Source organism: Palaemon carinicauda, chromosome 14 (assembly GCF_036898095.1).
Source record: "Palaemon carinicauda isolate YSFRI2023 chromosome 14, ASM3689809v2, whole genome shotgun sequence".
NCBI lineage: Eukaryota > Metazoa > Arthropoda > Malacostraca > Decapoda > Palaemonidae > Palaemon > Palaemon carinicauda.
The window spans coordinates 116273735-116291561 of record NC_090738.1 but is presented as its reverse complement, the minus strand read 5'-3'; the positions used below and the strand labels follow the sequence as shown (position 1 = coordinate 116291561).

Below are 17827 nucleotides of genomic sequence, written 5' to 3'. Positions count from 1 at the left end.
ATCCGAGCCTCCCTTTATTTGGACGACTGGCTTCTCAGAGCCTCTTCCAGTCGTCGCTGTCTGAAGGATCTAAAGTGGACTCTAGATCTGACCAAGGAATTGGGTCTCCTTGTCAATATGGAAAAGTCGCAACTGGTCCCATCCCAAACTGTTGTGTATTTAGGGATGGAGATTCACAGTCTAGCTTTTCGGGCTTTTCCGTCGGCCCCCAGAATAAGTCAAGCCCTGTTATGCATCCAGAACATGCTGAAGAAGGAACGCTGCTCAGTCAGGCTGTGGATGAGTCTGGTAGGGACGCTATCATCCCTGGAACAATTTGTGTCATTAGGAAGACTACACCTCCGTCCGCTTCAATACCATCTAGCTTTTCACTGGAAAAAGGACAAGACGCTAGAAGCGGTCTCGATCCCCATTTCCGAAAAGATGAAGTCTTGTCTGACTTGGTGGAAGGACAGTATCAACCTAAGAGAGGGTCTTCCCCTGGCTGTTCAGACTCCCAACCACGTTCTCTTCTCGGACGCATCGGACGTGGGCTGGGGCGCGACATTAGACGGTCGGGAATGTTCAGGACTGTGGAACTCGAGTCAGAGGATCATGCATATCAACTGCAAGGAGCTGCTGGCAGTACATCTGGCCTTGAAAAGCTTCAGGTCTCTCCTTCGAGGCAAAGTGGTGGAAGTGAACTCGGACAACACCACTGCCTTGGCGTACATCTCCAAGCAAGGAGGGACCCACTCACTGACGTTGTACGAGATCGCAAGGGACCTGCTCATCTGGTCAAAAGGTCAAGACATCTCACTAGTAACGAGGTTCATCCAAGGCAACTTGAATGTCATGGCAGATTGTCTCAGTCGGAAAGGGCAAGTAATTCCAACAGAATGGACCCTCCACAAGGATGTATGCAAGAGACTTTGGGCCACTTGGGGCCAACCAACCATAGATCTCTTTGCAACCTCGCTGACCAAGAAGCTCCCAATCTATTGCTCACCAGTCCCGGACCCAGCAGCAATACATATAGATGCCTTTCTCCTAGATTGGTCACATCTAGATCTCTACGCATTCCCACCGTTCAAGATTGTCAACAAGGTACTGCAGAAGTTCGGCTCTCACGAAGGGACAAGGTTGACGCTAGTTGCTCCCCTCTGGCCCGCGAGAGAATGGTTCACCGAGGTACTTCGATGGCTAGTAGACGTTCCCAGAAGTCTTCCTCTAAGGGTGGACCTTCTACGTCAGCCACACGTAAAGAAGGTACACCAAAGCCTCCTCGCTCTTCGTCTGACTGCCTTCAGACTATCGAAAGACTCTCGAGAGCTAGAGGCTTTTCGAAGGAGGCAGCCAGTGCGATTGCTAGAGCAAGGAGAGCATCCACCCTTAGAGTCTACCAATCGAAGTGGGAAGTCTTCCGAGACTGGTGCAAGTTAGTCTCTGTATCCTCGACCAGTACCTCTGTAGCTCAAATAGCTGACTTTCTCTTATACCTGAGAAAAGGACGATCCCTTTCAGCTCCCACTATCAAGGGCTACAGAAGCATGTTGGCATCGGTCTTCCGGCATAGAGGCTTAGATCTCTCCAACAATAAAGATCTTCAGGACCTCCTTAAGTCTTTTGAGACCACTAAGGAGCGTCGTTTGGTTACACCTGGTTGGAATTTAGACGTGGTACTAAGATTCCTCATGTCAGACAGGTTTGAGCCGCTACAATCAGCCTCCCTGAAAGATCTCACTTTAAAGACACTTTTCCTGGTATGCTTAGCCTCAGCTAAAAGAGTCAGTGAGATTCATGCCTTCAGCAAGAACATCGGATTTTCGTCAGAAAAAGCCACATGTTCGCTACAACTTGGTTTTCTAGCCAAAAATGAGCTGCCTTCTCGACCTTGGCCTAAATCGTTCGATATTCCCAGCTTATCGAAGATTGTAGGCAATGAACTAGAAAGAGTCTTATGCCCTGTGAGAGCTCTTAAGTTCTATTTAAAACGCACTAAACCTTTACGAGGCCAATCTGAAGCTTTATGGTGTTCAGTTAAGAAACCATCTTTGCCTATGTCAAAGAATGCTTTATCCTACTTTATCAGACTGTTAATACGAGAAGCTCATTCACATCTGAGTGAGGAAGACCAAGCTTTGCTTAAGGTGAGGACACACGAAGTTAGAGCTGTCGCAACTTCCGTGGCCTTTAAGCAAAATAGATCTCTGCGAAGTATAATGGACGCAACCTATTGGAGAAGCAAGTCAGTGTTCGCGTCTTTTTATCTAAAGGATGTCCAGTCTCTTTACGAGGACTGCTACACACTGGGACCATTCGTAGCAGCGAGTGCAGTAGTGGGTGAGGGCTCAACCACTACAATTCCCTAATTCCATACCCTTTTAATCTTTCTCTTGAAATGTTTTTAATGTTGTTTTTTGGGTTGTCCGGAAGGCTAAGAAGCCTTTCGCATCCTGGTTGATTTGGCGGGTGGTCAAAGTCATTTCTTGAGAGCGCCTAGATTAGGGGTTTGATGAGGTCCTGTTGTATGGGTTGCAACCCTTGATACTTCAGCTCCTAGGGGTCGATCAGCATCCTAAGAGGATCGCGAGGCTCCGTAAGGAAGACGTACTTAAAAGGCAGAGTAATTGTTCAAGTCGACTTCCTTACCAGGTACCTATTTATTTTGTTTTTGTTATTTTGATAACTTCTAAAATGAAATGAAAAACTCTTAGCTCATAAAATGTAAACATATATTACTGGTCTCTACCCACCATCCTGGGTGTGAATCAGCTATATATTCACCGGCTAAGTTAAATATTTAAAAATGATATTTTGATTATAAAATAAATTTTTGAATATACTTACCCGGTGAATATAAATTAAATGATCCTCCCTTCCTCCCCAATAGAGACGCAGTGGGACGAGGAGAAAATTGAGTCTTTGTTTACATAAGAGCTGGGTATCTGGTCGACAGATGGCGCTGTTGGGCACACCCGCAACCTGTGTAGCGATCGCTGGCGAGTTTTTCCGTAGAGTTGTCTGTCGAGCAACAGAGTTGCAGCTATATATTCACCGGGTAAGTATATTCAAAAATTTATTTTATAATCAAAATATCATATTTAAAATCTAAACTCTGATTTAATGGCAAAGATAGCATAACCATAGTGGCATATATATTAACAACTAGTATTATGAATGGGACTAATAAAAGGCTAAAAATTATTCAAGAACCTAGTATAGCTAACAACTAATTAAATTCTAAGTCAAGACAAGGCAATAGCAATAGTTAATACTGCATAACACTGAGCTTTATGAAAACCGAAATACGGAATACTCTTATTCATTTGGTAGTACAGTAACAAAATCATGTGGGAGAAGATATAGTATTCGGCTAATTACACATATTTTAAGATCATCAACCTTAATGTTGAAAGTCAGATATATTACATAAATAGATTCTAGATCATTGAAAGCACCTGGAATAGGAAGCAATACTAATCTGTTAACTGCATTATGAAAATATTTAAAAAGACTAATGAAAAATGTAGTATTGAATGGAAAAGGTGTAGTCAAATACAGGAATTGAAATCAAATGTAAACTGGACATCAAGGTTGAAGGATATAACTTTGTTTGGCTATGGTCATTACTAAACAACATAGCATAGCTTTATTACCTTTATGCATAATCTAATTATACATTTATGCCAATGCGAAGCACCATACACCCTTAAAGAGAAATGGCAGCTGCTGCAAATAGGTTTATACATGTGCTTATGGTTCCCCTAGGTATTGTTAGTTTTCTCATTTTCTGTTTAAGGTAGCAGGTTCACAATCCTCAAAACCCACGACTTTCTTATTTTTCAGAATTTCGTGGTGTTATATTTTTTGTATTTTTGTTATTTAACCGTTTGAGTGCTAGCCCCTCACCAAATGATGTGGCTCTTGATCCTTGGGCTCTTTTCTGGACATTTACTCAACTCATCTTTGTACAAAAATGTATAAAAGATAGTACTTTACAATATACAGTATACAGTATTATTGAATAGCTGAATAAATTTCCTTTTCATTGATACAGTATATAATGTTACATATTTTGTAGAATTTTCATATACATGAATAATAAAAGAAAAAACTGGTAACTACTAGACGTAGATTATGTGTAATGGCAATTAGGTGTTGATGACATTGCTTTTCTTTCTAGAACTTTCTGCTTTGCATTGTATAATGTTCATTTAAGATTTTCAATGGAATCCCAGTAAAGGAATTTTAAATCAAAAGTGACCAATTTTCAATAGGCATTTTTTAAGCACTATAGGCCTCTTTTCTGCTTTCGTTTCTCTAGTTATAATTGCGTTGATTATTTTGTGTTAGTTTGGTAATTCTTTGTGATTTTTTTCTTCTTTTTTTTTGGTTTTGCTTGATGACTAGCAAAGACTTGATACTAATTACACTAGTATTTTTCTGGTTTACTTTTGAGTTACCTATCTTATATTTATAATTCACAAGCTTTTCAAATTACAGTACAGTGGTAGTAACATACACTACCAGGGTCTAAGCGATGTCAGGCAGGGCAGCCGATCGAGACTACGGTCTACCCCGAAGCCAAAGCAAAGTCCATCAAAAAGAAGGCAACCGTGCTTACCCCATACAAATTGGAAAAAACATAAAAGTAGTATTTTTATGAATTTTACGTACGAGTTACAAATCTTATATCTACAAATCATGAGCTTTTCAACATCAAAATTGAAACTTTTCCTCTTTGTTGTACACCCCTCCCTTCTTGGGGGCCAACCTTAGTATTGAGACTTGCTCTTCTAGTCAAAATCAGTGCTAGTGGTCCCTCCTGTGCCTACTCAAGCCTTCAATCTCTTTCTATCTACGTTGTTCATGAGTGACGGATAACCTTCATCTTTCTCCATGTTTGGCTTTTTTTTCCTTATGGCAGGACTTAATTCAGCATATTTTCCTTCTTAGAGCCCTTGGGCTTATAGCATCCTGCTTTTCCAACTAAGGTTGTAGCATAGCTATAATAATAATAATGATGATAATAATAATAATAATATTAGTAATAATAATGAAAGGATGTCTTCTTGTGCTTTTAAAATGTTTTAATATGGTAAATGCAACAGTAATAGCTTATTATTAGAAAACAAGCCCCCATACCCTGTTTAGTGCATTTAGGGCTCAGCAGTGAAAACAGAAGTACCTACAAGGAGAGTTTATTACCGTGTTTAGAATAGTCAATTTGTCCAGATAAATAGATTTCAGAGTACATGTTTGTATAAAAAGGGTACTTGATAGTGATGGAAAATGTAAAAAGTAAGAAGGGATTAATGTTTCAGGGGATAGTTTAGACCAGGCTGCTTGTCCTGTCTTTTAGCACAGAGTAGGGTTGTCAAGGTAGGACTTAAGGTTCGAGTGCATAGTGGGAATATGGGTGTAAGGGTTGAAATTGCTAGGTTTGAATCAAATTTGTTTGACTTATAGACGATCCTATAATTTTAATTACTCTTTTATTTTATTTTCAATTCCTCTATTACTGTTTTGTTAGCCAATAGCATATCCTTTTCCTGTTCATCTGTGGCTTACTTGGTAAGCCTTTTACAGTATTAACTTTATGAGCTACTTTAACAACGATCCTCATCTTCTGTGCAGTTCGTGGTAAGGCAGGATATGTCCTGATTTACTGTGTTCTATTACTCTGGATTTATTTACTACCTAGTAGAGTTTTATCGTCTCAAGCAGTATTCTGAGAGATTTTTAGGAGTACTGCACAGAACTAGTGAAGAGACCAACGCTTCTCCTGCGTTGGTGTCATTTTTTATTTATCTTGGGAAAGCTATCCACTGGAACTGTATGCACAGGCCCAAACCTACCTTCAGCAGCCTGCCTCCATCTCCTATGTCTTCCGAGGATTTTTGTCTCTGAGAATTTTATAGCTGCACAAATACCATAAGGGGTTTAAATTTGGAAAATTATTTTTGTAAGATGGTTGATTTTGGATTGGTGGTATGTTTAATCAGACTGATGACCATTATCTAAGTAAAAATAATTGTTTGCATTTGTATAAACACAAATATTTTTATGACATTTTTTTTTTCTAGGATTTATTTGGTGTATTTTTCAAGTCCTGTGATTTTTATGTAATGCATTTATCTATTCTATCTCAAAGTTATCTTAAAGCTTATGATTTATGCTTTGAAACTTTTGAATAAGCTTCATACTTTTAATTTCCATCTTCACGCAGAACAGCGGGGAACAATATCATTCCATGGGAAAATTTTCGTGTGTAAGTTAGCTGTGTATTTGAACCATTCTAAATATGTTTAATATATTCATTTCTAAAATGCTTTATTTATGCTTTGTTTGATATTAAAGCTGAAAGGAAATAAGTGTAATTTTGATGTACAGTATTTATTTTAATTACTGTATAACATACTGTACTTATAATCTTTTATTACTTTTGTGTAGAGTGCAACTAACTATAGCTTTGAAGGTTGAAGGGAGTCAAGTTTATATTTTTCCAACCTATCAGGAGCAATTTTTTATCATAATACAATTCAGTTTTATTTGAATTCTTTAATCTAACTGCAATAATAATGATATTTTACTTAATAGTAGAATTTTGGTAAAGATATATTTAAACTTTTGTATAGTCCTGCTGAGAAACAAACCTAACCAAAGGCTTAATCTTAACAGCATTAATAAACTGAAAAATATAAGTCAGGAATCCATTCATTAAAAGGTCACTTTTCTCTAAAATTTGCTTTTGTATATACCAAAATCTAATGAGTAGTTGCTAGTCATGAAGCTCACTTTTTGGTAGAATCTTCATTAGAATTCACATAAATTTTAACCATAATACAAAAAATAAAAATAAAACCCCTTGCTGTATTTTATTTATTTTTTAAAGTTGATTTCCTCTGTGTAATTGTCTTGACATTACATAATCTTCAACTTTCAGGAAAGACTTAATTCCATTTTCAAAGGTCGCTCTGAAATTTTGACCCTTGAGAATGGGATTCGTTTATCTCTTAAAGTCTAAGGATTGATATTAAGGTCAAAATAATTTGAAGAAAAATCAATTAAGCCAAAGGGTTTAGTCTTTCCTTCCAAACTAATGATTATACCTACACGTAAAAACCTTTCATACTTTAAGATAAGGAATTTTTTTCTGTGAAGCTTGAATGGCCATTGAACTTGCCAAGGTATTTCACAGCAGGTGGTGCGCGTGGGGGAATATCCCCCCCTCCTCCTGTCAAAGATACTCTACTTTTATCTTTGACTGGAACAATTACTGATGTACTGTTGAGACCTATCTAAAGGTTTTAATTTCTTTATCTTTGTTATTACTGAAAGCGGATGATTTGGTAGATGTATACACTCTCTGTGCTTGTTGTAGGGAGCGTGACTGTATACAGTCATCCCATGTGCTGAATGTAGATCTTGGCCTCCCCTTCTGTGGCACGCTTATGTTTTCAGTAGGATCGAGGAGGCTAAGTGTTCTCCAGAGTTGTCTTTTACAGCACCCAAGGTAATGCCAAAGAAGATAAATAGTTTCTTTAACTCTTCATCAAGTTCACTTGTTGCTGACACTTCTTGGCATATGCCCACAGCTCCGTACCTAGAGAGAATGGGTCAAGAGCAGGGAGAAAGTGGATGAGACGCAGGTGGTCCCCTGCCCCATGCCCTGGGTTCCCCCAGTCGCCTGGCAGGACACAGGTGCACAGCCCTGTGTGGGCCTGTGCACTCCTTATGTTGGCCATTTGTTGGCCTTTCCTACTAGGACGGGATGAACACAGGGCCAAGGCTCACTCTCCTACTCAATCCTACTCAATCAACAGAAGGAAGAGCTGAGGTTTTTCTTCTGTGTCTATGTTTATCAATGCTAGAGATCTTCCTGTCTGACAACTACCTACCTGGTCTGTCATCAGTTTCCCATTGTATTGCAGGTTCTGTCCTTGGGTTGCAAGGTATGAGTGTACACAGGTTTATTTTGCTCCTCATGTATAGGACCTTGGCCCAATACCAATGGGAGCAGGGAATATAGAATCATTGTGTTCCTTTTTGGACGGTCTTGCACTCTTTCGGGAGTGCAATGAACTGGGTGAGGTGACGATTGCACCTTCAGGCAAAACCTTTGTCATTGATTGACACTGAGGCCTTTTCTGGAGCTGAGGTGGTCAGATTATTATTATTATTAATTACTAAGCTTACAACCCTAGTTGGAAAAGCAGGATGCTATAAGCCCAAGGGCTCAAACGGAAAATAGCCCATTGAGGAAAGGAAATAAAGAAACGTAGAATAGTGTGCCTGCGTGTACCTTCAAGCAAGAGAACTCTAAACCAAGACAATAGAAGGCCATGGCACTACACAAGACTAGAGAACAATGGCTTGATTTTGGAGCGTCCCTCTCCTAGAAGAATTGCGTTTGCAGGACTTTTGTTCCATTGTGCAGTCTTTCAAGGGTTCTGGCTTTTTTAGGGTGCCTGCGGTCAAACCTTTGGGTGCGGGGCCATGCTTGCATGATCAAGGGTAGAGAAAACTACTGCAACCTTTTGTAGACCCTGTTTGGGACTGCCTGCAACCTCTTCTACTTGAAGGTATTTTGTGCTTACCTGTACATGGCCCTTTAGAGACGCCTAAGCAGATCAGTTTTGAAGGACCCCAAGTGAGCCAATTTTGAAGGGAGATAGAGGGGGATGATGATGTCAGCATTCCTTGTCGTGTTGCCACAAGTGATGTGATGCGTGTCATGCGATGGGGCAAACTGCGTAGGGAGTTTCCTTTGGACTAGTAATTACTACCATTTTATGGACCTTGCTCCCCCCCACCTCGCAAACTGGTAGTGTTCGTAAACAAACCTCCACCATCATCTAAAGCACTGGTTTTGCTGGCAGAGGTGAAAGGATAGAGAAGAATGCCCTTGAGATAGTTTGAAATGGATCTCTGGTCTTCTACAGTTTACTCATCCTGGAGGAGAAGTCATCTGGGGCCTAGAGACAGGTCATCGACCTCTCTCCTCTCAACCAGTTTCTTCACCAAATGAAGAGTTCAGGATGGGTCTGTATGCAGTTCTATCTGCTTTCAGTAGATCTGAAGGATGTGTACTTGCAAGTAGCTATACTTTTGTCCTCTTGGAATTGCCTCTGCTTTTTTCTCAGTTCTCAGTGGTATGGTGTTCCAATTTAAGACTGTGTTTCAGACTGTGTACTGCTCCCCAGGTGTTCTCTCTGGTTACAGCTTGGGCCCACTCGCACAGGATAAACCTTTGGATGTATCTCAACAATTAACTGATCCTGGCATTCTCAGAGAGGCTGTTGCTGCAGTATTGAGATTGTTCTTGCCTTTTGTCCTCATCTGGAGATTGTGATAAATTGGTAAAAATCAAATGTCAAACCCAAGCAGAGGTTGAAGTATCTGGGCATGCCGTGTCGGCAGTAATGAGAATCTTAACATTGGACAAAGCATCAGCAAGCTCAGAGAGGTAGAACAACAGTTAATGGCTAGCAAGACAGTAATTCCATGGTCTATTATGCAATTACCCCTGCTAGGGGTTGGAAGGAGTTTTTTTTTCAGGCCTAAACCTAGAAATCATCAAGACCCAGCCACAGGTTTGAGACCTTCTCTATCCCCTTTCTACACAAGGCGTCAGGTCGTAATTGAGAAGTGCAATTGTGTCCAGTGAGGAGTCCATAGTGGAATCTGAAGAGGATTCAACATCTCAGGCCTGAGTACCAATGTTGCTTCCTTAGCATGGGGAGAAGCAAGAAAGAGGTGTCGAAGATCAGTCTCATTTTGGCTTCGTAAGACAATACGCAAAGCATATGTCTTTGAGTGTTGAGGAGGTCAAGGTAACTGTATGAATACAGTTCACAAAGTCAGGGATATTAGTTCCACCATGGCCTTCAAGAAGACTCTTGGAGTCAACCATATGGTAAAGGTAGAAGTTTGGTAATCCCAATTAACCTTTCCAACCTTCCACTTAAGGGAGTATACCCACAAGTTCCTGGGCACTTTTTTTCTTGTTTCTGTGATGGCTGCTGATGTATTTGTGTAGCCAGCACAACTCCTACATGGGACAAAACTTCTTGTCTGTGGTAATGAGTAAATATAAGTCTGGAATAAAAGGTAAAATAACTGGCTCTCCTGCATCTTTTCTTTCCATCCCATCACATAGGCATGAAACAGTTGTACAGTTACATGCTGGCCGATTAGTGACAGAATTTGGAAGGGTATGTGAGAGAAGGAAGTTGAGAGTTAATGTGGGTAAGAGTAAGGTTGTGAGATGTAATGTACGAGAAGGGAAGGTGGTGCGAGGTTGAATGTCATGTTGAATGGAGAGTTACTTGAGGAGGTGGATTAGTCAAGTACTTGGGGTCTGTTGTTGCAGCAAATGGTGGAGTGGAAGCAGAGGTACGTCAGGGAGTGAATGAAGGATGCAAGGTGTTGGGGGCAGTGAAGGGAGTGGTAAAGAATAGAAGGTTGGGCATGAATGTAAAAAGAGTTCTGTATGAAAAAGTGATTATACCAACTGTGATGTATGGATAAGAGTTGTGGGGAATGAAAGTAATGGAGGGACAGAAATTAAATGTGTTTGAGATGAAGTATCTGAGGAGTATGGCTGGTGTATCTTGAGTAAACAGGGTTAGGAACAAAGTAGTGAGGGTGAGAACGGGTGTCAGAAGTGAGTTAGCAGCTGGAGTGGATATGAATGTGTTGAGGTGGTTTGGCCATGTTGAGAGAATGGAAAATGGTTGTCTGCTAAAGAAGGTGATGAATGCAAGAGTTGATGGGAGAAGTACAAGAGGAAGGCCAAGGTTTGGGTGGATGGATGGAGTGAAGAAAGCTCTGGGTGATAGAAGAATAGATGTGAGAGAGGCAAGAGAGCGTGCTAGAAATAGGAATGAATGGGGAGCTATTGTGACACAGTTCCGGTAGGCCCTGCTGCTTCCTCCGGTCGCCTTGGATGACCGCAGAGGTAGCAGCAGTAGGAGATTTGGCGTTATGAAGCTTCATCTGTGGTTGATAATGCGGGAGTGTGGGCTGTGGCACCCTAACAATACCAGCCGAACTCAGTAGAGTCCCTTGTCAGGCTGGGAGGAACGTAGAGAGGAAAGGTCCCCTTTTTTCATTTGTTTGATGTCGGCTACCCCTCAAAATTGGGGGAAGTGCCTTGATGTATGGATGTTGCATTCAAAAACATATACAGTACCGGTAATTAATGCTGGATGTTTACCATCCTACAGTTTTGTTACAAAAGTTCAAAGAGCATCTTTCCTGTTAGAAGAATTTTGCGTTATGTATTCCATGTACAGTACATTATTATAATCTAGGGATGAAAAAAGGATATTGTTTAGAATCTTTGATACTTTCTTCAATATGCCATGCAAGACATCAGTAAGTGGTGTCACATACAAGAGAATTACTGTATATTGGTAAGGGAAGTTATGTGATGTAGATGTATGTTATGTTAAGAGCCACTGTGGATTTTGTATATTCTTTAAAGGTTTTGAGTTCAAAGTGCAGAAGGTAAAGAAATGTTGGACTCCCATCGCAATATTTCTATGGTACATATATTTATTAAACAGTGTTTAATACTCACTACATGTTTATTAATTACTCGAAGAATAAGCAGTTACTTACCAAGAGTAAGCAAGATTTTGGTATTTTTCATGCTTCACTTTGAAAAAAAGCGGACGGTAAGATGTATTTTGGTTGAATTATGATAAAAAATTAAAAGCATTAGTTCCTTAGAATTGGTTAGAGAGTGTTTTCTTTTTTTGGTAGAAATAGATTTAAGCATTTAGAAGTTCTTATGGTCTGAATCATCTTTTTAAAGTAGAAATTCATACCAAAGTATAGATGTATGATTTGTTGAATGAAATTGTAATAAACAATTTTGTTCTTGTAAGAATTTGATGGTGCAAAGTTTGTGTTCATGCTCTAACAAACTTTGTATAGGTTATACCCAAATGCAATTCGGTGTTTTGCTAAACCCTTGACTGTTGTCTAGAATGTGCTATGTATACTAGAATTAAAATGTAGTAATTGGTGGAAGTGCCCCCTGAGAAAAAGTCCATTTACATGTTTTCCTCTAATCTGTTGTTAGACCTGGCTTCTAGTATATGTGGCATGGCAAAGTGGAATTTATGAATTGAAGTTATTTAAATAGTTTTTTCGTTACCTGCATTTGTTACTGCAAATATGCATTCTAAGAATATTGATATCATAGTCATGATTAACATATTGGGCTACTTTTTATATACAGATGTATTCTGCATTGTCTCTGGTGCTGTATTGATGTTCATACTTGCATACTATGCTCTTATTTTTAAGTGTATTTTAATTACACCTTAATTTTGAAATAGTTCAGATAAAATGAGAAAGATTAATTTCTTCTCTTTACAGTGGCCTTCATTGTGTCTGTCATTTTGTAAAGGTATGGTTATAACATGTTAGATGTCTGTGGAGTGCCATTAGGATCTACTAGATATTGAAGAGGTACTCCGGATTACTGGTACAGTATTCCGTATTTGACAAGGGAAAATTAATTAAAAGCTCAAGTAGAACAGCATCATAAGTTGAATTTTAAACTTGCATTAGGATCAGTCCCGTGCCCTCTTCAGTGATAGATGAGGACACAACCAACAAAGTCCCATTGTTCACAAAAGAAGTTGGAACTCAAGTTCATAAGCTAAACCTTCTGTATTGCCTGGTCAAGTTGCATACTTTGCACCACTTAGTTTTACCCAAATTGCTGACTTTCAGTTTTTTTCTGGATTGGTGTTGTATGAGGTAATTGCTGCACTCCAACATGTGCTGGAAGCTCTTTCTTATCAACAAGCAATGACAAGTTTGACCCCTGTGATTTTCCCCTTGGGGGAACTTTGTCGTCACTGGCCGGTCAGATCTTGACTTCTTTACTTGCAGAACCTAAGAGGAAAGGTGGTAAGAGAAAGAAGTGAGGTTGCTGCTCCTCTTACTCCTTCTCTTTATAATTCTGATTCAAGAAAGAAAATTACTAGTAACAATAGGGCTTTTGATGACACCATTTTTTCTGGGTAGGTGTATTGCACCCAGGAGTACTCTTTCTTTGGGGAGATGGCCTGACTACCCAGGTACCCAGGCTGACCAGAGATGCATTGCACCTTGCTGGGCTGTGCACTTTCCATTAGCCAGACTTGTTTCCAGTCCTGTGCCTTGATGCCTATGAGATCAAGGCCCAGGTGACTAGCTTGACTACCCTAGTAGTCAGTCTGACCAAAGATGTTGGACTTGGGCACGATTAGCTGGCTTGACTGCCCCGATAGCCAGGCTGGCCAGAAATACACATTCTTGTCATTGGACAGGTGTTTCAGAAGCTTCGGTTCCCTCCACCTTTTCTACCTGGATGGTGGGGAGTGCTACTCCCTTCTCTGTTAAGGATACTTTGGTACCTCAAACTGAGGAGATAACATCTCTTAAGGACGTCATTGCTTATTTGCACTCGGCTTGTATTCACAGGTAAATCGCTGAAGTGACATTGAGCACGGGGCCGTGGATTACAATCTCCACCATGATCAACAGAGAGAATGGTACTTAGTACTTCATTTGTCTCTGGTTCGATCGGTGCCAGCGATCACACTCCCCAACTATATCCATCATGGTCCTTCATAGAACCTAGTTAGATTGCTGGTTCTGTCCTTAGGACAGAGCATCCTAAGGACACCTAGGATTTTTGTGCCCAGATGGTACCAGACCTGGCCTAGTACCAGCAAAAGTAGAAAAACCAGAGTTGGAGTATGCCTTTGTGGAGATTCTTGCTCTCATTCGTGAGTGCAATGAACTGGTTGTCGCAACCGTGACACCAACTTTAAGTAGGACCTTGTTTGTGTAATAGGTAGAAGGTTGGCCAAGGCACTAGCCACCCATTAAGATACTACTGATGGTGAGATATTGGGTCCTTTGACTGACCAGATAATACTATATTGGATCCCTCGCTGGTTACGGCTTAATTTTCCTTTGCCTACACATACTCCTTATTCTCTGGCCTACTCTTTACAGATTCTCCTCTTTCCTCATGCACCTGAAAACACTTAAGATAACAAAAAATTACTTTTCACTGAAGGAGTAACTAATGTGCTGTAATTGTTCAGTGGCTTATTTTATCTTGGTAAGGGTAGAGAGAATCTTTAACTATGCTAAGCAGTTCTAGAAGGACACTCCAAAATCAGACCCTCTTTCTCTAGTCTTGGGTAGTGCCATAGCCTCTGTACCATGGTCTTCCATGGTAGTTTTAAGTATCTATAGTCTATTTTTTATAGCGGTGCATATTTGCACCCACTCACAGGGGTGCCCTTTTAGCTCGGAAAGGTTCCTGATACCTGATTGGTCGGAAGTATTTTTGTCCGAACACCTTCATTGTTCTCGAATAATTACCAAGTAATGTGAATCGAAACTTATTTATTAACCTATATTTCTCCATCAGATATATGTTTTGTCAATAAACAATGTGAAAGAATAAATATATTATAAAGAATCGTCTTGGTAAGTCTAAATTTAATAATACAATCCGCCGAAGTCAACGACAGCAGCTTGTTTTCGGATGCATGCTTTGTAATTTTGTAATTTTTCACCTATTTTAATGCAAATTGGGATGAATTACACTCAGCATAAGTTAAAAATGTTATTATAAACTTTCTTTGAATACCAGAATTTACCAAAATCATGGAATTAATAAAACCCGATATTTGTGAAAACTTATGGGGAGGTAAAAGAACAGCCTGTAGCGGCCTGGCGGGAAAACGATCCCTTCTGACTTGTAGACGCAGTTTTTTTTTTCTTTCGTAATATAGTTCGGCCTATTCCTTTCAGTTTAAATAGTCTTGCATTGTCTCTCTTCGTATTATTTTGCTTATTATTTTCCCACATTATTGTTCCTCACCTAATATCTATCTATTTTCCCGATATCACTTCTTTCATAAATGGGATATCCGCACTACGATTCCTTATTTCTTATCCTCTGTCGAAAGTGATGGCTTGAAGCGAAGCGCGTGCTAGTCTCATTAAAATAGTGTAGAGGCGGGAATAAAGAAAAAATACTATGCTTAATTTCAGGTTTACAGAATAGGTTATACTTTCTACACAGCATAAAATTTATGTTGTTATTATTATTTACATGCTTACTGACGTAAGGTACAAATCATAAGGAATCGTAGTGCGGATATCACATAGGCCTACTGTATATGAAAGGGATATCGGGGAAAATAGATAGATATTATGTGAGGAATAGGAATGTGGGAAAATACTAAGCAAAATAATAAGAAGAGAGACAATGCAAGACTATTTAAACTGAAAGGAATAGGCCGAACTATATTACGAAAGAAAAAAAAATAAACTCTGTCTACAAGTCAGAAGGGATCGTTTTCCCGCCAGGCCACTACAGGCTGTTCTTTTACCTCCCCATAAGTTTTCACAAATATTGGGTTTTATTAATTCCATGATTTTGGTAAATTCTGGTATTCAAAGAAAGTTTATAATAACATTTTTAACTTATGCTGAGTGTAATTCATCCCAATTTGCGTTAAAATATGTGAAAAATTACAAAATTACAAAGCGTGCATCCGAAAACAAGCTGCTGTCGTTGACTTCGGCGGATTGTATTATTAAATTTAGACTTACCAAGACGATTCTTTATAACATATTTATTCTTTCACATTGTTTATTGACAAAACATATATCTGATGGAGAAATATAGGTTAATAAATAAGTTTCGATTCACATTACTTGGTAATTATTCGAGAACAATGAAGGTGTTCGGACAAAAATACTTCCGACCAATCAGGTATCAGGAACCTTTCCGAGCTAAAAGGGCACCCCTGTGAGTGGGTGCAAATATGCATCGCTATAAAAAATAGACTATAGTTATAAACAGTTTACTTGTAAATGATTTATAAGCTAAATTATCTTGCTTTTCTTTATGGGTTTCACAGTTTACTTTACTGTCTCATATGAATCCATTTTTGCAGTTGGTGTCTTTACTCCTGTAACAGTGTTGCTTCTTCAAAATATATACTGGGTATGAAAATCAATAAATTAAATTTTGGAGAAACTAAAATTCCATTTTTATGGAGGTCCTTTATTATCAGTAGATGGAACCTAAGAAATATTTTCATGTTTGCCTCTATTGATACCCTTGGCTGGGATATGTGATACTAGACCCCTTTTGCAGTTGAGGGACTAGTAATTGTCCTAGCTATTATGTGATACTCTATGCTTTGCCAATGGGTCATTGCTCCTTCACTAAGAGTGAAAAGGGATAGTTTTCTGTTTGGCATTTATTTCTTTTGTTAAACAAGATTTTGCATTTTCACTTATTCTTAAGTGGAATATTAATAGTGCAGTACCTCCTTTTTCTACTGGTTCAAAGAGTATTTTTCACAATTGAAAATTGTGAAATCCTATTATAAGATGGATATTAACTCCACTATTGCTGTTAACTAATTACTCATTACTTGTTCAACAATTATGATTTATAAAGAAATATTTTTTCACATTTTAGGTATTTATATAGAATTAATTTTAGATAATATCCCCCTTTCGGAACTACAGTATGAGATCCCATATATGGAATATTGTTTACTAATTTGTTTCAGCATACAGTAGTTATTCAGTAATTTGCATGAGCGTTATCTGTAGGATCTTGTGGATTTGCCAAGGCCATGATTGGATGTTGTTTCCCAGGTATTCATTCTTATTTCTATGAAAGATTATGTGAAAGTCACATCTCCCATTAGACAACATGCCTTCAACAATTATTAATTTAATTTCTCACACGTATGCTTCTTTATGTACACTTTTTAATTTCTGGATGTAACTAAGCAAAACTTTATATTTTATCATATCTGGAATTATAGTTATATGCATCTTTGTATTACTCAATGGTTAGATTAAGGTTTCGTCACATGTAGATGATAGATTTTCTCCACTACTCATAACAAGTTAAAGTTTAATAAATTTACTTTGCATAGATTTTTTAAGTTATATTTTTAGTCATTTATTTGCAAGTCAGATTGGTTAGAGTTCAGCTTAGTGAGTGAGAGATAGAAATGTATTTGCGCGCTTAAGAAGTAAATATCAGATATAAAATAAACATATATGATAGGGAAAATACAGTTATAAAATAATAAATAAAAATACATACTGTATTGTAAATAAATCCCTGAAAAATATTTAGCATCTAATAGATTTAGAAATGCATCCAATAAAAATGTTTAGTACAATAATAAAATAGAATACCATTAAACATGTTGTTTATAGATGAATTTTACATTCAGTGCAGTAATAATATGCTACCATTCAACATTAGTCATTATCAGTGTATGAAATGCTCCTTCTTAAAACACTAATTGATTTAAACTGATTTTTTTTTTTTATGGCGTAAAAGACACATGCATATTAGAAGTTCTCTCATGTAGTATTTATTTTTTGGATATTACTCTCACTATTTTCAATCTGAATTACAGATCTTATTGTTTTGTGATTGCCTTGGCATTTCTAGACACTATTAATTTTTAGACACCTAGAATTTACGAGGAAAAAGATGGAGATGATAATCTGAAAAAATATCCATTACTCAATATTTCTTTTTCATGAATAAATGCAGTAGTATGTCAAAAAAAGGGCCCCAGGTGGATTAATTTGTGACTCTAGTCTGAAAAGAGGAGGGAAGTACACTGATGATAGAATATAGAATTTTTAAAGTTGGACCAGTTAATTTTTTCACATTGTAGAAGCACAAGCATATTTAAGCTTTGAAAAATCAGTTGATGAAGATTTTTTAGTTAAAATCTATGGTAAGAAGTATACTGCAGTGTGCATG

General features: G+C 38.4%; 1 protein-coding gene across 4 annotated transcripts in view; it reads left to right on the top strand.

Annotated features, from left to right (window-relative positions):
* Positions 1 to 17827, top strand: part of Nt5c (5' nucleotidase C) — a 62217-nt gene that overhangs the window by 24995 nt on the left and 19395 nt on the right. For 3 of the 4 annotated variants that reach the window (XR_011046526.1, XR_011046525.1, XM_068387207.1), the window contains exon 4: positions 6212 to 6253. The exons of the other annotated variant lie outside the window; for it this stretch is intronic. Coding sequence is in view for 1 of the 3 variants with exons in the window: in XM_068387207.1 (XP_068243308.1) it covers positions 6212 to 6253 (42 nt within the window). In the remaining 2 variants the exon portion in view is untranslated. The remainder of the gene's footprint in view (positions 1 to 6211; positions 6254 to 17827) is intronic. 4 annotated transcript variants of the gene reach the window in all.